This window comes from Anoplopoma fimbria, chromosome 17, assembly GCF_027596085.1.
Source record: "Anoplopoma fimbria isolate UVic2021 breed Golden Eagle Sablefish chromosome 17, Afim_UVic_2022, whole genome shotgun sequence".
NCBI lineage: Eukaryota > Metazoa > Chordata > Actinopteri > Perciformes > Anoplopomatidae > Anoplopoma > Anoplopoma fimbria.
The window spans coordinates 24929381-24953722 of NC_072465.1; the positions used below are offsets into that span (position 1 = coordinate 24929381).

The window sequence follows — 24342 nt, forward strand, 5'->3', positions numbered from 1 at the left end:
TTAGAGGTGTTTGTTTATTCAACAACAGACGATGAGCAACATGAAGTATGAAAGCTCCAACTAGAGGTGATGATACATCACAACAACAACTTGTAGATTTCTACAAGACACACTGTACTCAGAGAGAGTAGAGGAACAACTGTCTTCATAAAAGACAAACCATTGATAATATTTGAGTACACAGTACTCACTGTCTTTAAAAAATACTTTTTCTGAATGGATTTAAACATTTGCACTTAGTGAACAAAACAAATAGTAAAAAGTGACCATAAAACAGATCACATTGTTATTGGTAAACATTAAATTCAATTGAATCCCAAAATGTAAAATCTTTGTCACTGAAAAACTGTGACAGTGTAAAGTTAAACAAACCTTTTACAATAAAAGGATAAACATATTGATCTTAAAACAGATCATTTTTCAATAATCAAATAATGTGAGGAAAATTCCATCATGACAAAATGTCCATAAAAATGACAATTTACATTTTTGATCAAAATGATCAATTGTTTATCAAGAGGTAACACAATCACCAATGGATAATATTGTACCAACACATGACATGTCGTAAAGAATAAAAGTATCACAGGAAAATTGTGACAGTAAGCAAATCTTTCAGATAAAAAAGGATAAACATATTGATCTTAAAAAAGATCAGTTTTGAGTAATCAGAAAGATTGAAGTCCTTTAACATGTGTCAAAAATAATAATAATTGCTGATGCAATCAGATTTGGTTCATGCAACATGCATGATAAGATGTTCTCTTTCTTAACTTGAAAGATAAAGTTGTTGTCATTTCCTCAGGAAATGTCATCTTCCAGAAAGAAAACAGAAAGAAAAAACAACCTTCTCTAAAACAGAAGAACAATTCATAACATTTCAGAATTCAGAAGAATTCACTTCCAGTAATCTTTGACCAATGTGGTCGTCTTAGTTTGTCTGGTAGTAGCTCCAGTCTGTAGGTGTCTACCACGGCCTCCAGGGGTCACTGCTGACTGGACTCTTCTCTTTGGTGATGCTGGTCTGGCCTGTGGAGCTCAGAGGAGAGAAGTCAGCCTCTCTCAGGTTCTTATCAGAGGAAGACTGCAGCTTGTTGAAGTGGTTCAGCAGTCTTCTCTGCTGTTGATGCTGCTGCTGCAGTCGTGTCAGGACACAAACTGTCATCTCCAGGATGTCTGCTTTCTCCAGCTTGGAGTCTGGTTCCTGTTTGAGGAACTTTGGACCCAGGAGAGACTTGAGATGCTCAATGCTGCTGTTGATTCGATCTCTGCGTAACTTCTCCACCAGAGGCTTTCTGAGCTGCAGAAAGAAGAACAAAGTCATTAATAATCTTATTCTGGAGTTTAGTGTTAGCATGAAGAAAGACAACTTCTCATTGACAACATTTAAATCTTCTTGAATCTTCAATTTACCTTGTGGGTCAGAGTCAGATGCTCCTGAGAATTGGTCGTTGCTGCAGTGATTGTAGGAGCCATGTCTGGATCTCTGTGCTGTAGAGGTCTCTGTAGAGAGAATCTGATCTCTGTTAGCTTCCTCCCTCCTATTTATAGTCCCTCATCTCCATATGAATGTGTGGGTCTTGGTCTAGTTGGTGTTTCCCACAGTTTCAGCCAATCAGAGAGCTTGGTGAGACAATGAGGGACACAGCACACTTATTGCTTAATGCCTGGGGGACAATGGTTAAATCTCAGGGGAACAGGTGGAGGACTGGGGGGGTGATGGAGAGAGACTCTCAGAGCTCTGTGTGAATCTGGGAAAGTGGTGACCCTGTAGAGAGAGCAGATCTGCTGCCTGATGCTGGGATCAATGACTTTGACTGAGCACACGCTGGGAGATTGAGAACTAATTCCATCTTGGTTACAATCTCTTGTAAGACTAACATTTAACTAAACTAAATAATCAGTGAAAATAGATATTTGTCTCTAATTGGTATATCTGTGCCAAAACATAAAATGCCATAGTATCTTTTTCTTCATAATTTAAGATTTACCTTTTCTTTATTACGATTTGACTTTTCTCGTACACTTTTAAAATGATCAAAATAGTGTATTTCAGAATCTTAGTTATTTCATGTATTACTCAGACTGTAACTCAAATGATATATTTAAAAACTTGATGTCAACAATTGGTCTTCTGTCCAGATGTTTCACATTCTTCTGACTTGTGTCTTGTAGTCAGTGTGGGTAGAAAGTTGGTGTCAGTTTCCCACACTGACTTCTTGAATGCTGTGGTCAATGAACAACAAAAGGACGTTGAATGGAGCCTTTGTGACTGATGCTGGACGTGTGTTGTAGTAGAAACAGAGCCTGACGTCACTAACCATCTGGAGGGAAAGAACACCATTGGCTGACTCTGACAGTCTGTAAAGTTTAAAATCTGATGAAATTTCAACGGTTTAAATATTTCTTCTCTGTACATGAGGGTGGGAGGTTGAAGCAGCTGTTTGCTGAAGTCTGCCAAATCCCTTTGGAGAATAATCTGCTGCTGGTGGGGCTGAGGATAATAATCATGCTAAACTCTGATCTCCAGAGTTTTTCCACTTTGTCCATCAAAACAAATTAAGCTGTTTACCTAATTCCAAATAGATCTTTTGATAAGTCTCTCTTTGCTCAAGGTGGCATTTGACTGCTCCTTCCTTCCGTGTTTCTTTCTTTTAAATATTCTAAAATTAGACATTCAATCTCAAAATATATAAAGTTAAAATTTGCTATGCTGTAAACCAGTGCTGAAATTACATTTCATTTAAATATTCAAAGATCCTGTGATGTAAAAGTAACATTAAACTCTGGAGTCATCATGTCAAAGGTTTGGTCATATTCTATCAGATAAACACTGACCTGTGTGGTGTTCATACTGAACAAGGTTCTCCTTCTAGTATCAAAATAACATAAGATTGTAGTCCTGTATCCGATTAAATATTTTATATTCATATTCCTGAAAACAATCTAGTTTTACAATTAACCTCACTGACAGAAACTTTTAGAATATATTTGCCTTATTTATTTAATCCTAATGAGAAACGTTGAATTAACTAGAATCTATGATTTAAAACAGATTAGGAATTTTGCATTTTTAAGAGCCAGAGTCTCTTTTAATCTCTGTCCCTTCAGGGCAAAGGTCTGGATCTATTGTCCCACAGGACTCTGTGAGTGAGTTTCCTCTGGTTTCCCACACTCTGTCCTTTCACTGGAGGGACAATAGAAGTGTGCCTCATTATGCATCACATTAGATACAATGTCTGACGTCTTAAACATGAAAGACAGTTAACATTAAACTCTTAACATAAAATACCTTAAATTTAGTTGTTTGAAAATAGTTGTGAGGCAAAATTATCTTTGAAATGAACGTTTTTCTCATTTGTTTTGAGTTGACTACTTCAAACTTTTAGAGTGACATAAGATTAATTATCCCCCTCTCCAAAAATGTATGCCTAGTTTATCACTTATCAGGTATGTTATGGGTAAACGGTCACAGTCTGTGCTGATTTGTATCCTGATTTGTCAATCAAAGGTAGGAAAGATGATGAAGACCTCTATCTGTTAAATTAAAATGAAAAACAATGACGTGAGAAGAGACATTTTTGAGCTGGAAGTTTTGTTTATTCAACAACAGACATGAGCCAAATAAAATATGAAAGCTCCAACTAGAGGTGATGATGCATCACAACAACAACTTGTAGATTTCTACAAGACACACTGTACTCAGAGAGAGTAGAGGAACAACTGTCTTTATAAAAGACAAACCATTTATAATATTTAAGTACACAGTACTCACTGTATTTCAAAAATACTTTTTCTAAATGGATTAAAACATTTGCACTTAGTGAACAAAACAAATAGTAAAAAGTGACCTTACAACAGATCACATTCTTTTCAGTAAACACTAAATTCAATTGAATCCCAAAATGTAAAATAACATTGTCACTGGAAAACTGTGACACTGTAACATTGAACAAACCTTTTACAATAAATGGATGAACATATTGAACTTAAAACAGATCATTTTTCAATAATTGTATAATGTGTGTAAAATTCCATCATGACAAAATGTCCATAAAAAGGAAAATTGACATTTTTGATCAAAATGATCAATCGTTAATCAAGAGGTTACAAATATAACCGATGGGTAACATTGTACCAAAACATGACATGTCATAAAGAATAAAAGTATCACAGGAAAATTGTAACATTAAGCAAATCTTTTAGAATAAAAGGATGAACATATTGATCTTAATTTTTGGATAATCACATAATGTGAGAAAAATTCCAATCTGACAAAATGTCCATAAAAAGGACAATTTACATTTTAGATCAAAATGATCAATGGAAATCAATAGCTTACAATTATAACCAATGGGTAACATTGTACCAACACATGACATGTCGTAAAGAATAAAAGTATCACAGGAAAATTGTGACATTAAGCAAATCTTTTAGAATAAAAGGATAAACATATTGATCTAACAACAGATCAGTTTGGAGTAATCAGAGAGATTAAAGTCCTTTAACGTGTCAAAAAAGAGTTAAAGTTTCTGATCAAAATGATCAATGACAATTAAAAGATACCAATGGTATCCATATATTTAACCACTCCATCAATACATGAAGTACAGTAAGGTATCATAATAATTGCTGATGCAATCAGATTTGGTTCATGCAACATGCATGACAAGATGTTCTCTTTCTTAACTTGAAAGATAAAGTTGTTGTCATTTCCTCAGGAAATGTCATCTTCCACAAAGAAAATAGAAAGAAAAAACAACCTTCTGTAAAACAGAAGAACATTTCAAAATATTTCAGAATTCAGAAGAATTCACTTCCAGTAATCTTTGACCAATGTGGTCGTCTTAGTTTGTCTGGTAGTAGCTCCAGTCTGTAGGTGTCTACCACGGCCTCCAGGGGGCGCTGTTGACTGGACTCTTCTCTTTGGTGATGCTGGTCTGGACTGTGGAGCTCAGAGGAGAGAAGTCAGCCTCTCTCAGGTTCTTATCAGAGGAAGACTGCAGCTTGTTGAAGTGGTTCAGCAGTCTTCTCTGCTGTTGATTCTGCTGCTGCAGTCGTGTCAGGACACAAACTGTCATCTCCAGGATGTCTGCTTTCTCCAGCTTGGAGTCTGGCTCCTGTTTGAGGAACTCTGGACCCAGGAGAGACTTGAGCTGCTCAATGCTGCTGTTGATTCGCTCTCTGCGTAACTTCTCCACCAGAGGCTTTCTGAGCTGCAGAAAGAAGAACAAAGTCATTAATAATCTTATTCTGGAGTTTAGTGTTAGCATGAAGAAAGACAACTTCTCATTGACAACATTTAAATCTTCTTGAATCTTCAATTTACCTTGTGGGTCAGAGTCAGATGCTCCTGAGAATTGGTCGTTGCTGCAGTGATTGTAGGAGCCATGTCTGGATCTCTGTGCTGTAGAGGTCTCTGTAGAGAGAATCTGATCTCTGCTGGCTTCATCCCTCCTATTTATAGTCCCTCATCTCCATATGAATGTGTGGGTCTTGGTCTAGTTGGTGTTTCCCACAGTCTCAACCAATCAGAGAGCTTGGTGAGACAATGAGGGATGCCACACTCCGAATGGTTTTATTGATGTGGGGGAAATGGTTAGATCTCAGGGGAACAGGTGGAGGACTGGGGGGGTGATGGAGAGAGACTCTCAGAGCTCTGTGTGAATCTGGGAAAGTGGTGACCCTGTAGAGAGAGCAGATCTGCTGCCTGATGCTGGGATCAATGACTTTGACTGAGCACACGCTGGGAGATTGAGAACTAATTCCATCTTGGTTACAATCTCTTGTAAGACTAACATTTAACTAAACTAAATAATCAGTGAAAATAGATATTTGTCTCTAAGTGGTATATCTGTGCCAAAACATAAAATGCCATAGTATCTTTTTCTTCATAATTTAAGATTTACCTTTTCTTTATTACGATTTGACTTTTCTAATCGTACACTTTTAAAATGATCAAAATAGTGTATTTCAGAATCTTAGTTATTTCATGTATTACTCAGACTGTAACTCAAATGATATATTTAAAAACTTGATGTCAACAATTGGTCTTCTGTCCAGATGTTTCACATTCTTCTGACTTGTGTCTTGTAGTCAGTGTGGGTAGAAAGTTGGTGTCAGTTTCCCACACTGACTTCTTGAATGCTGTGGTCAATGAACAACAAAAGGATGTTGAATGGAGCCTTTGTGACTGATGCTGGACGTGTGTTGTAGTAGAAACAGAGCCTGACGTCACTAACCATCTGGAGGGAAAGAACACCATTGGTTGACTCTGACAGTCTGTAGAAAAGTTTGAAATTCTGATGAAAATTTCATAATAATTGCTGTCCAGATCGGCTGAATGGATTTGGTAAACAACTTAGTCAACATTAACTGATTTTGATCATCCAGTCAATACTTTGTATTTTATTTCAATCATCTGCGGTTTAAATATTTGTTCTCTGTACATGAGGGTGGGAGGTTGAAGCAGCTGTTTGCTGAAGTCTGCCAAATCCCTTTGGAGAATAATCTGCTGCTGGTGGGGCTGAGGATAATAATCATGCTAAACTCTGATCTTCATAGATTTCCCACTCTGTCCATCAAAAGAAATTAAGCTGTTTATCTAAATCCAAAAAGACCTTATGAGTATTCTTTTTTAAAACATGGTCGCCATTGAAGAGGGTTTTTTTCTTTTCTGTTTTACTTATTTGTTTTATATCATGCAGCTAATCAACATTCAATTTCAAACTATTTCAAGAAGTGCCGATGTTGGAAAGCAGCGAAAAATCAAATGTAATTTAAATATTCAGAAAATCCTAATTATATTGTTTATATAACGATATATGCTGAGGTCATCATTTGATGACTCTGGTTATATTCTGTGCCCAAAACACTGACCTGTGTGCTTCAGATCCTGAACAATGTTCTCGTTTCCAGTGGCCTGTTTTCATTTGCAAAATATCATGACGCTGTATACCCAAAATACAAGAGAAATGAAACAAACCAAATATTGTTCATATTAAATTCCCAATGACAATCTAGTTTTACAATTATTCTAACTGACAAATACACTATTAAAAGATTTTTGAGTTAATTCTATATCATATTAGGAAAAGTTTAATAATTAAATCTATGATTTAAAACAGATTGGAATTTAACATTTTTGAGAGCCAGGGTCTCTTTTAATCTCTGTCCCTTCAGGGCAAAGGTCTGGATCTATTGTCCCACAGGACTCTGTGAGTGAGTTTCCTCTGGTTTCCCACACTCTGTCCTTTCACTGGAGGAACAATAGAAGTGTGCCTCATTATGCATCACATTAGATACAATGTCTGACCTCTTTAAAGTTTAGCATTTACCTTATGAAAGTGTTTATAGTAAAACACTTGAAAGTTACAGTTCTACAAAATCATGTTTACTCAAAAAAATATTTTTAAATGCACATTCACTCATTTGGTTTGATAACTGGTCTTTTGGTACTGGAGAATAAGGGACATTATGATATGGAAAATCAAAAATAAATTTTCTACACATAGATTTACAGTAGACTGGTATGTCAAGAGCTTTCACAGTGGTGCAGTGGTTGGTATTGACACATCGCAACAAGACGGTCTGGGGTTTGAACCTGGCTTCGGTTTTCATGTTTCGGTTTCTTGTTCTATCTGTTCCTCTTCGCAGCTTTCTCTGACTTTCCTCTCCCACAGTCTAAAGACATGCAAGTTAAGTTAACTGATGACTCTGAGTCACCTCAATGGTTGTCTGTCTCTATGCGTTAGCCTTCTGATGGATGGTGACCTGTCCAGTGTGAACCTGTCCCTCCCAATATCAGCTGGGATTGGCTTCAGCCCCCCGTGAATCTCTTAAGGATGAGCAGGGACAGCTGATAGATTGATGGATGTTTTTTAGAAATAAAAAATACTACATAATAAAAATGTGGGAAGACTGTAGAGAAAAGAAAATCACTTTTCATCATCATAACGAAGGCAGGTATAAGGAACAATAACTCATGAAACATTTTTCAGATGGCAGTTTTTGTTTATTCAACAATTAACAATGAGCCACATGAAGTATGAAAGCTCCAACTAGAGGTGATGATGCATCACAACAACAACTTGTAGATTTCTACAAGACACACTGTACTCAGAGAGAGTAGAGGAACAACTGTCTTCATAAAAGACAAACCATTTATAATATTTGAGTACACAGTACTCACTGTCTTTAAAAAATACTTTTTCTAAATGGATTTAAACATTTGCACTTGGTTAACAAAACAAATAGTAAAAAGTGACCTTACAACAGATCACATTATTTCTTAGTAAACACTAAATTCAGTTAAATCCCAAAATGTAAAATCTTCATTGTCATTGGAAAACTGTGACAGTGTAAAGTTATACAAAACTTTCACAATAAAAGGATAAATATATTGATCTTAAAACAGATCATTGTTCAATAATCACATAATGTGTGTAAAATTCCATCATGACAAAATGTCCATAAAAAGGACAATTTACATTTTTGATCAAAATGATCAATGTTAATCAAGATGTTACTAATGTAACCAATGGGTAACATTGTACCAACACATGACATGTCGTAAAGAATAAATATATCACAGGAAAATTGTGACATCAAGCAAATCTTTTAGATGAAAAAGGATAAACATTTGGATCTAAGAACAGATCAGTTTGGAGTAATCAGAGAGATTAAAGTCCTTTAACACGTGTCAAAAAGAAGAGTTAAAGTTTCTGATCAAGATGATCAATAACAATTAAAAGATAACAATGGTATCCATATATTTTACCACTCCACCAATACATGAAGTACAGTAAGGTATCATAATAATTACTGATGCAATCAGATTTGGTTCATGCAACATGCATGACAAGATGTTCTCTTTCTTAACTTGAAAGATAAAGTTGTTGTCATTTCCTCAGGAAATGACATCTTCCGCAAAGAAAACAGAAACAAAAACAACCTTCTGTAAAACAGAAGAACAATTAAAAACATTTCAGAATTCAGAAGAATTCACTTCCAGTAATCTTTGACCAATGTGGTCGTCTCAGTTTGTCTGGTAGTTGCTCCAGTCTGTAGGTGTCTACCACGGCCTCCAGGGGGCGCTGTTGACTGGACTCTTCTCTTTGGTGATGCTGGTCTGGACTGTGGAGCTCAGAGGAGAGAAGTCAGCCTCTCTCAGGTTCTTATCAGAGGAAGACTGCAGCTTGTTGAAGTGCTTCAGCAGTCTTCTCTGCTGTTGATGCTGCTGCTGCAGTCGTGTCAGGACACAAACTGTCATCTCCAGGATGTCTGCTTTCTCCAGCTTGGTGTCTGGCTCCTGTTTGAGGAACTCTGGAGCCAGGAGAGACTTGAGATGCTCAATGCTGCTGTTGATTCGATCTCTGCGTAACTTCTCCACCAGAGGCTTTCTGAGCTGCAGAAAGAAGAACAAAGTCATTAATAATCTTATTCTGGAGTTTAGTGATAGCATGAAGAAAGACAACTTCTCATTGACAACATTTAAATCTTCTTGAATCTTCAATTTACCTTGTGGGTCAGAGTCAGATGCTCCTGAGAATTGGTCGTTGCTGCAGTGATTGTAGGAGCCATGTCTGGATCTCTGTGCTGTAGAGGTCTCTGTAGAGAGAATCTGATCTCTGCTGGCTTCATCCCTCCTATTTATAGTCCCTCATCTCCATATGAATGTGTGGGTCTTGGTCTAGTTGGTGTTTCCCACAGTCCAAACCAATCAGAGAGCTTGGTGAGACAATGAGGGATGCCACACTCCGAATGGTTTTATTGATGTGGGGGAAATGGTTAGATCTCAAGGGAACAGGTGGAGGACTGGGGGGGTGATGGAGAGAGACTCTCAGAGCTCTGTGTGAATCTGGGAAAGTGGTGACCCTGTAGAGAGAGCAGATCTGCTGCCTGAAGCTGGGATCAATGACTTTGACTGAGCACACGTTCATCATCCCGTCAGACACGTGGGATAATAACATCCATGGTGAAATATATGAATTAGATTACTTTATGAAAGAAACATGTAAAACACAAGCAGATATTTTATGTCTTCAGTGCTTATAATGATTCAAACATTAAATAGTGGGTAAAATCCTTGTCTTGTTTAAAGCTCTCCTTCTCCAAAGAAGTTCTTAGTCGATCAATGATACAGTTTGTCGACTAATTGATCAGTTGATTTAATCATAAGATGTTTTAAGCTTAGTTTTTTCAAGAATAATTACACATAAACACTCCTTTGTAATGTGGGTGTGCTCTTGAATATCTTGGAAATGAGTTATTAAGCATGAAAATGCTTTAAAGTAATCCAACGAATCTGCAAAAGAATCTTAATCGATTAAGACCAGAATGAGAAAGACTTCTCGATTTAAAGACTAAGAGGTTGCAGACATAGTCTGGATTGAAATTAGTGAGATGATTCAATTTGTATTTAAACTTCATCCATTTCTCTTGAATGTTGCTGCATCAAAAATGCACCATTTTGTGAAATGATAATATAATATGTTAGAAACCAGTTTGATACACATTCCTGATAGTTGAAACAAACTCAACACAATAATCATGCTGCTGTCCAGATGCAGCAGAGTCTTTTGACACGTGCCTTGTAGTCAGTGTGAGTAACAAGTTGAGCTCAGTTTCCCACACTGACTCCTGTATGGTCTGGTCAGTGAACCACAAAGGCACTTCTGTGACAGATGCTGGCTGTGTGTTGTTTTATTATTGACCATTAACTGGATCAAACCTCCAGCTCTAGACATGAAGGTGGGATGTTTTGTGGGCAGCTGTTTCCTGAAGTGTGCCAAATCCCTTTGGAGAATTCCTCGTCTGCTGGTGGGATGAAAGTCATTCACACTCAACTCTTTCCTCCAGAGCTTTCCCACACTCCGTCTATTAGCAGTAAAGAGGCATGTGCTCCTCTACTAATGGATCCTTTGAGGATCCTGTGCACGCAGTGTGTGACGCCAAGAGAAGAGGTGTGGCCCTCCGCAAAAAAATATTTCTCGTTAAAGTGAATAACTGGAACATTACATCAAGTTCAACGACAGAAGGCAATATCTTAAGAATTTGCTGTCTGAATGTTGGAGGTTGAAAAACCTAAACAGCAATGTGCCTCAAATTTCTGAAAGAAAAGAGAAAGTTGAACTAATGTGAGGAAGTCAACTTTGTCGTGACCGGTTTCAAGATATTCATTTAAGTAGATATGCAAATTCCAAAGTTAATAGCAGACATGAAACTTTTTATTGAAGTATGCAGAACAAGGAAAGTTTCAAAAAAAGTAGCCAAATAAAAATAAAGAGCAATAAAGAACAAAAGTTGTGATTGTTTCCAACATTCAAACCAATTAACAATATTTTTAGGTTCATTAACTTAAACTATCGGACAGAAACCCTTTAAAACACTATACTAAAAGTATTGTCTTTGTCTTAATAAAATGTAACATTCTGAAAAGGTGTTTATACTGATTCATATCAGAAGAACAATTAAAAGCAAAGTTGTTATTTAAAATAAGTCCCTGTTTTAAGAGCCAGAGTCTCTTTTAATCTCTGTCCCTTCAGGGCAAAGGTCTGGATCTATTGTCCCACAGGACTCTGTGAGTGAGTTTCCTCTGGTTTCCCACACTCTGTCCTTTCACTGGAGGGACAATAGAAGTGTGTCTTATTACCCATCACGTCGTATACAATGACTGACCTCTTAAAAGATATATAAAGTTAACTTTAAAGTTTTTACATTTCAACACCTCACACTTACAATTTTAAGAAGATAAAGTAAATTTCAATGACAACTAAACTGTCTTTGAAATGTACTTTTTTCTCATTTGTTTTGATGAATTGACTTACTCCATATAGAGTGATGTATTATTGTTGGAATGCTGATTAAGCATTCCAACAATTGTTCTTCTAAGCTTTAATCTGCTTCTTCTTCTTCTTCTTCTTCTTCTTCTTCTTCTTCTTCTTCTTCTTCTTCTTCTTCTTCTTTCTTCTTCTTCTTCTATTTCTTCCGTACATTTTTTGGCAGCTAACTAGTTCTGCATACTTTCAGCTACAGAAACCGTTCAACTATCAAATTATTCAGCTCTTTCAGGACATTCATGCAATGACTTTTCTCATTTCTACCTCTTGTGATTTTTTTTAAAATATTAAGCAATATTCATATTTTTCATAAAATGGTTCCCTATGGGGAAAATCCTCTTATCTTCTCAAACTTCTTCAACTTTGAAAGCTTGGTGTTTCCCTTTTAACAAAATCAAGTACATTTCAATGACAACAAAAGTGTCTTCGAAATGTACTTTTTTCTCATTTGGTTTGATGAATTGACTTACTCCATATTGAGTGATGTACTATGGATTTTCCTTCTTCATCAATAATCATAATTGAACCACATTCCTATACATAGTTTAATGATAAACAGGTATGTTATGGATGAACAATTACTGTATGTTCTGAACCTTATCTTGGTTTCTCATTCAAAGATATGATCGATGATGGAGACCTCTATCAGTTATGATGAAATTAATGAACCACGACATGAGAAGAGAAGATTTTCAGTTAGAGGTGTTTGTTTATTCAACAACAGACAACGAGCAACATGAAGTATGAAAGCTCCAACTAGAGGTGATGATACATCACAACAACAACTTGTAGATTTCTACAAGACACACTGTACTCAGAGAGAGTAGAGGAACAACTGTCTTCATAAAAGACAAACCATTTATAATATTTGAGTACACAGTACTCGAAGTCTTTAAAAAATATTTTTTCTAAATGGATTTAAACATTTGCACTTAGTGAACAAAACAAATAGTAAAAAATGACCTTACAACAGGTCACATTGTTCATGGTAAACATTAAATTCAATTGAATTACAAAATGTAAAATAACATTGTCACTGGAAAACTGTGACAGTGTGACGTTAAACAAACCTTTTACAATAAAAGGAAAATTCTATTGATCCTAAAACAGATGATTTTTCAATAATCACATAATGTGAGGAAAATTCCATCATGACAAAAGGTCCATAAAAAGGACAATTTACATTTTTGATCAAAATGATCAATGTTAATCAAGAGGTAACACAATCACCAATAGATAATATTCTACCAACACATGACATGTCGTAAGGAATAAATATATCACAGGAAAATTGTGACAGTAAGCAAATCTTTCAGATAAAAAAGGATAAACATATTGATCTTAAAAAAGATCAGTTTGGAGTAATCAGAGAGATTAAAGTCCTTTAACACGTGTCAAGAAAAGAGTTAAAGTTTCTGATCAAAATGATCAATAACAATTAAAAGATACCTATTGTATCCATATATTTTACCACTCCATCAATACATGAAGTACAGTAAGGTATCATAATAATTGCTGATGCAATCAGATTTGGTTCATGCAACATGCATGACAAGATGTTCTCTTTCTTAACTTGAAAGATAAAGTTGTTGTCATTTCCTCAGGAAATGTCATCTTCCACAAAGAAAACAGAAACAAAAAACAACCTTCTGTACAAACAGAAGAACAATTGATAACATTTCAGAATTCAGAAGAATTCACTTCGAGTAATCTTTGACCAATGTGGTCGTCTCAGTTTGTCTGGTAGTTGCTCCAGTCTGTAGGTGTCTACCACGGCCTCCAGGGGGCGATGTTGACTGGACTCTTCTCTTTGGTGATGCTGGTCTGGACTGTGGAGCTCAGAGGAGAGAAGTCAGCCTCTCTCAGGTTCTTATGAGAGGAAGACTGCAGCTTGTTGAAGTGGTTCAGCAGTCTTCTCTGCTGTTGATGCTGCTGCTGCAGTCGTGTCAGGACACAAACTGTCATCTCCAGGATGTCTGCTTTCTCCAGCTTGGAGTCTGGCTCCTGTTTGAGGAACTCTGGACCCAGGAGAGACTTGAGATGCTCAATGCTGCTGTTGATTCGCTCTCTGCGTAACTTCTCCACCAGAGGCTTTCTGAGCTGCAGAAAGAAGAACAAAGTCATTAATAATCTTATTCTGGAGTAAAGTGTTAGCATGAAGAAAGACAACTTCTCATTGACAACATTTAAATCTTCTTGAATCTTCAATTTACCTTGTGGGTCAGAGTCAGATGCTCCTGAGAATTGGTCGTTGCTGCAGTGATTGTAGGAGCCATGTCTGGATCTCTGTGCTGTAGAGGTCTCTGTAGAGAGAATCTGATCTCTGCTGGCTTCATCCCTCCTATTTATAGTCCCTCATCTCCATATGAATGTGTGGGTCTTGGTCTAGTTGGTGTTTCCCACAGTCTCAACCAATCAGAGAGCTTGGTGAGACAATGAGGGATGCCACACTCCGAATGGTTTTATTGATGTGGGGGAAATGGTTAGATCTCAGGGGAACAGGTGGAGGACTGGGGGGGTGATGGAGAGAGACTCTCAGAGCTCTGTGTGAATCTGGGAAAGTGGTGACCCTGTAGAGAGAGCAGATCTGCTGCCTGATGCTGGGATCAATGACTTTGACTGAGCACACGCTCATCATCCCGTCAGAAACGTGGGATAAAGATATTGAAATGATATTACTTTTCAATTTTTCTTAAACTGATCATGCTATATGTGTCACATAAAGCACATTTATCAGAATTAACACTAATCTAATTTATAAAATGTATTATATAATCTTAATTTCGGCCCAAATTTAAAAAGTATTCGGTGAAATCCCTCTATGTTTAAATGACAATTTAGTTAGATTTATTATTTTTTACTTTTCTATAAAATTTGGTTTCATCAAAATTAAAGACTAAGAAGATGCAGTCATATTCTTGAATGAGTTTAGTCAGACTTTTTATTATGTTTTTAATCTTCATACATTTTTCTTCATAAAAAATGCACCATTTTGTAAAATATGATGTTAGAAACCAGTTTGATACACATTCCTGATAGTTGAAACAAACTCAACACAATAATCATGCTGCTGTCCAGATGCAGCAGAGTCTTTTGACACGTGCCTTGTAGTCAGTGTGAGTAACAAGTTGAGCTCAGTTTCCCACACTGACTCCTGTATGGTCTGGTCAGTGAACCACAAAGGCACTTCTGTGACAGATGCTGGCTGTGTGTTGTTTTATTATTGACCATTAACTGGATCAAACCTCCAGCTCTAGACATGAAGGTGGGATGTTTTGTGGGCAGCTGTTTCCTGAAGTGTGCCAAATCCCTTTGGAGAATTCCTCGTCTGCTGGTGGGATGAAAGTCATTCACACTCAACTCTTTCCTCCAGAGCTTTCCCACACTCCGTCTATTAGCAGTAAAGAGGCATGTGCTCCTCTACTAATGGATCCTTTGAGGATCCTGTGCACGCAGTGTGTGACGCCAAGAGAAGAGGGTGTGGCCCTCCTCAAAAAAATTATTTCTCGTTAAAGTGAATAACTGGAACATTACATCAAGTTCAACTACAGAAGGCAATATCTTAAGAATTTGCTGTCCGATTGTGGGAGGTTGAAAAACTTAAACAGCAATGTGCCTCAAATTTCTGAAAGACACAAGAAAGTTGAACTAATGTGAGGAAGTCAACCGCGTCACCACCGGTTTAATGTTTTTTTTTTACAAAATTAAATAGAGATACAAATGCAAAAAGATATCAGCAGACATGAAATTTTACACTGAAATGTGTGGAACAATTAAATTAAAATAATAGTAGCGGAATAATAATAAAGAGAAAAAAAACATAGGTTGTGAATGTTTCCAACATTCAAACCAATTAACCACATGTTTAGGTTAATTAACTTAAACTATCGGACAGAAACCCTTTAAAACACTATACTAAAAGTATCGTCTTTGTTTTAATGAAATGTCAACATTCTAAAAAGGTGTTTATACTGATTCATATCAGAAGAACAGTTAAGAGCAAAGTTGTTATTTAAAACAAGTCCCAGTTTTAAGAGCCAGAGTCTCTTTTAATCTCTGTCCCTTCAGGGCAAAGGTCTGGATCTATTGTCCCACAGGACTCTGTGAGTGAGTTTCCTCTGGTTTCCCACACTCTGTCCTTTCACTGGAGGGACAATAGAAGTGTGTCTTATTACCCATCACATCGTATACAATGACTGACCTCTTAAAAGATGTATAAAGTTAACTTTAAAGTTTTTACATGTCAACACCTCACACTTACAATTTTAAGAAAATAAAGTACATTTCAATGACAACTAAACTGTCTTTGAAATGTACTTTTTTCTCATTTGTTTTGATGAATTGACTTACTCCATATAGAGTGATGTATTATTGTTGGAATGCTGATTAAGCATTCCAACAATTGTTCTTCTAAGCTTTAATCTTCTTCTTCTTCTTCTTCTTCTTCTTCTTCTTCTTCTTCTTCTTCTTCTTCTTCTTCTTCTATTTATTCCGTACGTTTTTTGGCAGCTAACTAGTTCTGCATACTTTCAGCTACAGAAACCGTTCAACTATCAAATTATTCAGCTCTTTCAGGACATTCATGCAATGACTTTTCTCATTTCTACCTCTTATGATTTTTTTAAAAATATTAAGCAATATTCATATTTTTCATAAAATGGTTCCCTATGGGGAAAATCCTCTAATCTTCTCAAACTTCTTCAACTTTGAAAGCTTGGTGTTTCCCTTTTAACAAAATCAAGTAAATTTCAATGAAAACAAAAGTGTCTTCGAAATGTACTTTTTTCTCATTTGGTTTGATGAATTGACTTACTCCATATTGAGTGATGTACTATGGATTTTCCCTCTTCATCAATAATCCTAATCGAACAACATTCCTATACATAGTTTTAACGATAATTAGGTATGTTATGGATGAACAATTACTGTATGTTCTGAACCTTATCATGATTTGTCATTCAAAGATATGTTCGATGATGGAGACCTCTATCAGTTATGATGAAATTAATGAAACACGACATGAGAAGAGAACATTTTCAGTTAGAGGTGTTTGTTTATTCAACAACAGACGACGAGCAACATGAAGTATGAAAGCTCCAACTAGAGGTGATGATGCATCACAACAACAACTTGTAGATTTCTACAAGACACATTGTACTCAGAGAGAGTAGAGGAACAACTGTCTTCATAAAAGACAAACCATTTATAATATTTGAGTACACAGTACTCACTGTCTTTAAAAAATACTTTTTCTAAATGGATTTAAACATTTGCACTTAGTTAACAAAACAAATAGTAAAAAGTGACCTTATAACAGGTCACATTCTTTTCAGTAAACACTAAATTCAATTGAATCCCAAAATGTAAAATAACATTGTCACTGGAAAACTGTGACAGTGTGACGTTAAACAAACCTTTTACAATAAAAGGATAAACATATTGATCCTAAAACAGATGATTTTTCAATAATCACATAATGTGAGGAAAATTCCATAAAAAGGACAATTTACATTTTAGATCAAAATGATCAATGGAAATCAATAGGTTACAAATATAACCAATGGATAATATTGTACCAACACATGACATGTCATAATGAATAAAAGTATCACAGGAAAATTGTGACATTAAGCAAATCTTTTAGAATAAAAGGATAAACATTTGGATCTAACAACAGATCAGTTTGGAGTAATCAGAGAGATTAAAGTCCTTTAACATGTGTCAAAAAAGAGTCAAAGTTTCTGATCAAGATGATCAATGACAATTAAAAGATACTTATTGTATCCATATCTTTTACCACTCCATCAATACATGAAGTACAGTAAGGTATCATAATAATTGCTGATGCAATCAGCTTTGGTTCATGCAACATGCATGATAAGTTGTTCTCTTTCTTAACTTGAAAGATAAAGTTGATGTTATTTCCTCAGGAAATGTCATCTTCCACAAAGAAAATAGAAACAAAAACAACCTTCTGTAAAACAGAAGAACAATTAAAAACATTTCAGAATTCAGAAGAATTCACTTCCAGTAATCTTTGACCAATGTGGTCGTCTCAGTTTGTCTGGTAGTAGCTCCAGTCTGAAGGTGTCTACCACGGCCTCCAGAGGGCGCTGTTGACTGGACTCTTCTCTTTGGTGATGCTGGTCTGGACTGTGGAGCTCAGAGGAGAGAAGTCAGCCTCTCTCAGGTTCTTATCAGAGGAAGACTGCAGCTTGTTGAAGTGGTTCAGCAGTCTTCTCTGGGACTGTGGCTTCACCTGCTCCTTGGACAGGAAGTGTGTCACCTCTTGGACACATCTGGAGTAGCCCTGACCAACAGCTGCTGAGTCCACAGCTTGATTCTGCTGCTGCAGTCTCAAGACACAAACTGTCATCTCCAGGATGTCTGCTTTCTCCAGCTTGGAGTCTGGTTCCTGTTTGAGGAACTCTGGACCCAGGAGAGACTTGAGATGCTCAATGCTGCTGTTGATTCGCTCTCTCCGTAACTTCTCCACCAGAGGCTTTCTGAGCTGCAGAAAGAAGAACAAAGTCATTAATAATCTTATTCTGGAGTTTAGTGTTAGCATGAAGAAAGACAACTTCTCATTGACAACTTTTAAATCTTCTTGAATCTTCAATTTACCTTGTGGGTCAGAGTCAGATGCTCCTGAGAATTGGTCGATGCTGCAGTGATTGTAGGAGCCATGTCTGGATCTCTGTGCTGTAGAGGTCTCTGTAGAGAGAATCTGATCTCTGCTGGCTTCATCCCTCCTATTTATAGTCCCTCATCTCCATATGAATGCGTGGGTCTTGGTCTAGTTGGTGTTTCCCACAGTCTCAGCCAATCAGAGAGCTTGGTGAGACAATGAGGGACACAGCACACTTATTGCTCTTAATGCCCGGGGGACAATGGTTAGATCTCAGGGGAACAGGTGGAGGACTGGGGGGGTGATGGAGAGAGACTCTCAGAGCTCTGTGTGAATCTGGGAAAGTGGTGACCCTGTAGAGAGAGCAGATCTGCTGCCTGATGCTGGGATCAATGACTTTGACTGAGCACACGCTGATAATATTTACCCTTAAATTTAACTGTGTTACATTCATTTTACACATCCAACTGCTCTATAATAATCAGTGTTCTGTCGATAGAGTTGTACTTAATGCATTTTACCAAAGCAGACTTTAATGAGTGCTGCAAAGCATTTGAATATAACTAAATAGTTTTTTAAGTTTATACTGAGACAATGTCATCCTGATGTCCAGATGTACCAGCTGTGTTCTCTGTCTTGTGACTGGTGTGAGTAGAAAGTTGGTCTCCGTTTCCCACACTAAGTCTTTTCATGGTGTGGTCGGCGCACAACAAAAGGACTTTGAAAGGAGGTTTTGTAAAGGACGCTGGTCGTGTGTTATAATGGAGACAGAGCCTGACGTCATGGCCCATCTGGAGGGAAAGGAAACTACTGGTTGCCTCCAAGGCTGTATAAAACTACTTTAAATTTAATAAACAATACAAAAAAATGTCACCAATCGTACCGCATTTTCAGTTTCCACTTGTAACTGTAGAACATATCCATTCAAAATAGAACATAGTGCATCAAAAGCTCAGCTCTTTATATCAGTGTGGGGTTGACGCAGATGTTTCCTGAAGTGTGCCAAATCTCTCCGGGCAATAGTCTGCTACTAATCAAACCGAAACAGAATTGACTTCGACACAAACAGAAGACATTCTTTTTTATTCCTTTTATTGTATGTTTTTTTATGGTAGAGCTCAAGATATTCATTCATAAACCTAAACTAAAACCTTAACAGCTCCACAAAAAACATATTCATCGCTGGCATGCACTGTAATCATACATATTTTTGGAACATCCAAAGTTTAAGTTAAAAAAACAAACACAAAATACTGTGATAAAAAGAGTAAAGTGTGTTAACCTGAATCCTAACATTGCTCTCTTTGACATTACCATTGAATTTTCTTCAACTTTAATTGACCTACTGCTTTACCAGCTGGGCACAAGCCAGCAGCACAATATTCAAATCTATTCATATTCTCCATAAACAAGCTCTAAAAACACTTGATAAAAAACCCAAAAGTCACCATCACTGCAATATCCTCACCAAACACCATATATCTTGAGTTGGGAGAACCTCATTAAATTCACTGATGTGTGTCTGGTTTTTAAAATATTACATAGTATGGCCACGCCTCCACTTAGTGATTTAATTAAACAAAGCACTCAAAGCAGCAGACACACTAGATCTGCTTCAAGAGGTGAATGTGTCATTTCACATAGGTCAAGCTCTTTTATCAAATCTACATTCTCTGTGAAGGCAGCACACTCGTGGAATGCTCTGCCGTCACACATATGCACAAAAAACACATCCAAAACATTCAAACATAGCCTTAAGGAATGGCTTGTTGCCAATCAGGCGTGCAAGCATTGATGTACTGTCTGTCCTGCCTGCTTGTTTCGCCTATATGTGCATTTGTCTTGTTCAGTGTTGCTATTTTCAATTTTGATGCGTATGTTATGTGCCTCAGTGTTATATATGTGCTTGTACTGTAGGTGTGTTTGTTCTGCCTGACGCATGCTGCAGCCTGTTATGTCTGCTCTGCTCTAGTGTCTTATGTACACTTTGCTTTTGCTTATATGTGCATTGGTTTTGTCCATACGTTACTGTCTGTTTATCTATGCATTTTAATTATATTTTTATTTTGAAATTTTGTAATTTTAGGCTGCCTTCAAACATCTGGCCGGGGACGCAGATGAAAACTAGCCTCTCTGGCTAACTCTGGCTCACTTACAGTTTGACTGTTGATTGGTGTGCATTGTCCCTGCAAAATCAACAAATAAATAAAACATTAAAAAATATATAAATTATTTGGTTTCATAAGACTCAATACTGCACTGTCAAATGTATTTGTGTGCAACTTGTGTTATAGTTTCATCCAGCATTGAACTTACTGACATTTAGTCTTTTGTTAGTTTAAACCGTAAAAATATAATTTTTCGATTGGTCAAATTGCAATATTTTCACAACATTCATAAAGGAGCAACTTTATGAGCATGATTTGTAAGAAATTAGCCGGTTAATATTTAAATTCCACCTTATTCCCTCTTCTCCTCGGTCTCAAGGGGACAGAGGTCGCCATCTATTGTCCCATTGGGGCTATGTGAGTGACTTTCCTCTGCTTTCCCACACTCTGTCCGTCGATAGCTTTCCGATTAGGATCAATACAAATGTGTCTCATTATTTTTCACATCACACACTACCTGAACAGTGTGGCCTCTTGTGTTAGGGAGCCATTATTATTTCACATTCCAACATCCACAACTAACAGTTGCTCCAAAATTATGACTCAGCAAAAATTTTGCAATTGAAACATAATCAGAGGTGCACATCTCCACTTGGTTTAGGGACTTAAGATGACCCATTAGTTCATCAAATGCTGAATTTACTTTACTTTGATTTATATTCAAATATAATATTCATGTGTACTTGATGGTGGTCTATCAATGACACCAAAGAAGACTTGTGAAATCTATTCTTCATCATAACATTATAGCTATAGGTCAACAAATAAATCATGAACACAAAACACAGCCAAATAGTTTTTGTTTTTGTTTATTCGAACAATCTCGATGATAAAGTTTGACATGTTCAAATGTGATGACACACCACAACAGTCACTTGGTAACGCTGTACTCACAATGAGTAGAGGATCAATGGTCTTTACAAAAGACACAACCAGTATGAGATTCATCATCACTCAGTCTGACATAAAACATGGTTTTAAAATGGACATTATCTGCACTTTATAACAAAAGTGAAGGGAAAAAAAGACCTTAGAACAGATCAGGTTAGGAGAATCACATAGTGATTGAGTTCAGGTTAAATCCCATCTAAGTCAATTCATTTTCATAAAAGAAAATAAGTAGCACAGTGATCTTAGACAGAAGCAGGTTAATAAGCAAACCTTTCAGACAAAAGGATAAATCATACTCATTGATCCTATAACAGATCAATGTTGACAAAACGTCCACACAGGGGACAATCAGAGTATCAAAATGATAACAAAATATTTGCACATCTTTACATACCACCAGAAAGTGATATACAGTTGTGAGTAACAGCAAATGTTAATTTGCTTTACTTTTGATTCGACCAAAAATGCATCAATTAATAATGCTCTTCAGTAATGAAATACAGTGTTTCTACATTTCACTTTTTCCTTAGGAAATGTTATTTTTGTCAACAAAAAAGTTAACAAAAAAATATTCAAACAGCCTTCTCCTCATACAGAAGAACAAGTCCTCAATAGGATCAGTTTGGAGTAATCAGAGAGATTAAAGTCCTTTAACACGTGTCAAAAAGCACAGTTAAAGTTTCTGATCAAAATGATCAATGACAATTAAAAGATACCAATGGTATCCATAGCTTTTACCACTCCCCAATACATGAAGTACAGTAAGGTATAAAGATTCGGTTCATGCAACATGCATGATAAGATGTTCTCTTTCTTAACTTGAAAGATAAAGTTGATGTCATTTCCTCAGGAAATGTCATCTTCCACAAAGAAAACAGAAACAAAAACAACCCTCTGTAAAACAGAAGAACGATTCAAAACATTTCAGAATTCAGAAGAATTCACTTCCAGTAATCTTTGACCAATGTGGTCGTCTCAGTTTGTCTGGTAGTAGCTCCAGTCTGTAGGTGTCTACCACGGCCTCCAGGGGGCGCTGTTGACTGGACTCTTCTCTTTGGTGATGCTGGTCTGGACTGTGGAGCTCAGAGGAGAGAAGTCAGCCTCTCTCAGGTTCTTATCAGAGGAAGACTGCAGCTTGTTGAAGTGGTTCAGCAGTCTTCTCTGGGACTGTGTCTTCACCTGCTCCTTGGACAGGAAGTGTGTCACCTCTTGGACACATCTGGAGTAGCCCTGACCAACAGCTGCTGAGTCCACAGCTTGATGCTGCTGCTGCAGTCGTCTCAGGACACAAACTGTCATCTCCAGGATGTCTGCTTTCTCCAGCTTGGAGTCTGGTTCCTGTTTGAGGAACTTTGGACCCAGGAGAGACTTGAGATGCTCAATGCTGCTGTTGATTCGCTCTCTGCGTAACTTCTCCACCAGAGGCTTTCTGAGCTGCAGAAAGAAGAACAAAGTCATTAATAATCTTATTCTGGAGTTTAGTGTTACCATGAAGAAAGACAACTTCTATTGACAACATTTAAATCTTCTTGAATCTTCAATTTACCTTGTGGGTCAGAGTCAGATGCTCCTGAGAATTGGTCGTTGCTGCAGTGATTGTAGGAGCCATGTCTGGATCTCTGTGCTGTAGAGGTCTCTGTAGAGAGAATCTGATCTCTGCTGGCTTCATCCCTCCTATTTATAGTCCCTCATCTCCATATGAATGTGTGGGTCTTGGTCTAGTCTGAGTTTCCCACAGTTTTTAGCCAATCACAGTGCTGGGCAAAAAGAATAAGCAGTGCTGAGCTGCCACATGGTCAGTGGTCATATTAGAAGGGGACAATAGTTAGATCTCACAGGAGCAGATGGAGGACTGGATCAATGACTTAAATGGATCGCACTAGTGCAGTGAACCATAGACTTTATATCCTCTGATGACTCACATGCAACTAAATATAAACTAGAGTCTACAATACAATACTTATTGGAAATATAGAGGTGTAACTTCATCCATTGAGAATGTAATACGTAAACTTATTTTACCAGAAAATCTCTGCTTATATACATAATATGTTTCTATTAACATAACAGACTATAAGTAGATATACCTAAATATATCTCAATTTACAAGAAATGTTTTTATTTAGACCTCTTGCTGTCAAAGTTTGAAGCGTAACTTTATGTCATACACCAGCTATAACGGAATAGCTCTACTGAAGCCGATGAAGCAGCTTTTCGTCTCAATACCTCCACACTCCTTCTTAACCCCCGTCCCTTCAGGGCAGAGGTCTTGGTCTTTTGTCCCATTGGCGGGCTCTGTGAGTCGCCTTTCCCCGGATTCCCACACTCTGTCTTTTCACTGCTTTCACTGAAGGATCAATACAAGTGTGTCTCATTGTGTGAGGCCCAGTGTGTGGCTTCTGCGATGGAGAAGAGTTTAAAGTACACCTGATAACTGCACCAAAGTCAAAAAAAAGAGAAAAATAATTAGAATATTATGAAAGACACTTTTTTTAATCAATCAAATAAAAGTACTTTATGATAAAAAACCATGATCTTGATTTGAATACCTATTCCAGTGATTCTTAAATAGGGGTCGGTGACACTCTGTCAGGGGGCCCAAAATAATTAGATTCAATTTTTCAAATTGTGCTGTATCATTAAAAAGTGTATATCTACGGATGGGGATCATTTGCTCCACTAAAACAACAATATTGTGTCCATCACTTCCAACCTTTTTAGCTTTGCCGTAATAGAAACTCTGATGTGATTGTGACACAAAGCAATAAGTTCAGTATTTTTAAGCTAAAAGCACTGATAGTAAGCTTTCCACTGG

At 37.0% G+C, this 24342-nt stretch overlaps 5 protein-coding genes across 5 annotated transcripts; all 5 read right to left on the minus strand.

Moving 5' to 3' along the window:
- Nucleotides 1-967: 967 nt before the first annotated feature.
- Nucleotides 968-1518, minus strand: LOC129106363 (transcription factor HES-5-like). The gene is made up of 2 exons (XM_054617751.1): nucleotides 1414-1518; nucleotides 968-1300 (listed from the first exon to the last, which is right to left on the minus strand). The coding sequence occupies exons 1-2, from the start codon at nucleotides 1474-1476 to the stop codon at nucleotides 968-970; spliced, it is 396 nt and encodes a 131-aa protein (XP_054473726.1). The 5' UTR covers nucleotides 1477-1518.
- Nucleotides 1519-4883: 3365 nt separating this feature from the next.
- On the minus strand, nucleotides 4884-5452 carry LOC129106301 (enhancer of split mbeta protein-like). The gene is made up of 2 exons (XM_054617685.1): nucleotides 5330-5452; nucleotides 4884-5216 (listed from the first exon to the last, which is right to left on the minus strand). The coding sequence occupies exons 1-2, from the start codon at nucleotides 5450-5452 to the stop codon at nucleotides 4884-4886; spliced, it is 456 nt and encodes a 151-aa protein (XP_054473660.1).
- Nucleotides 5453-9073: 3621 nt separating this feature from the next.
- On the minus strand, nucleotides 9074-9642 carry LOC129106352 (enhancer of split mbeta protein-like). The gene is made up of 2 exons (XM_054617740.1): nucleotides 9520-9642; nucleotides 9074-9406 (listed from the first exon to the last, which is right to left on the minus strand). Exons 1-2 carry the CDS (start codon nucleotides 9640-9642, stop codon nucleotides 9074-9076), a joined length of 456 nt encoding a protein of 151 aa, XP_054473715.1.
- An 8289-nt stretch (nucleotides 9643-17931) lies between these two features.
- LOC129106283 (transcription factor HES-5-like) lies at nucleotides 17932-18587 on the minus strand. Its single transcript, XM_054617666.1, has 2 exons — nucleotides 18465-18587; nucleotides 17932-18351 (listed from the first exon to the last, which is right to left on the minus strand). The coding sequence occupies exons 1-2, from the start codon at nucleotides 18585-18587 to the stop codon at nucleotides 17932-17934; spliced, it is 543 nt and encodes a 180-aa protein (XP_054473641.1).
- A 3951-nt stretch (nucleotides 18588-22538) lies between these two features.
- On the minus strand, nucleotides 22539-23196 carry LOC129106277 (transcription factor HES-5-like). The gene is made up of 2 exons (XM_054617659.1): nucleotides 23074-23196; nucleotides 22539-22961 (listed from the first exon to the last, which is right to left on the minus strand). Exons 1-2 carry the CDS (start codon nucleotides 23194-23196, stop codon nucleotides 22539-22541), a joined length of 546 nt encoding a protein of 181 aa, XP_054473634.1.
- Between the last annotated feature and the right edge of the window lie 1146 nt (nucleotides 23197-24342).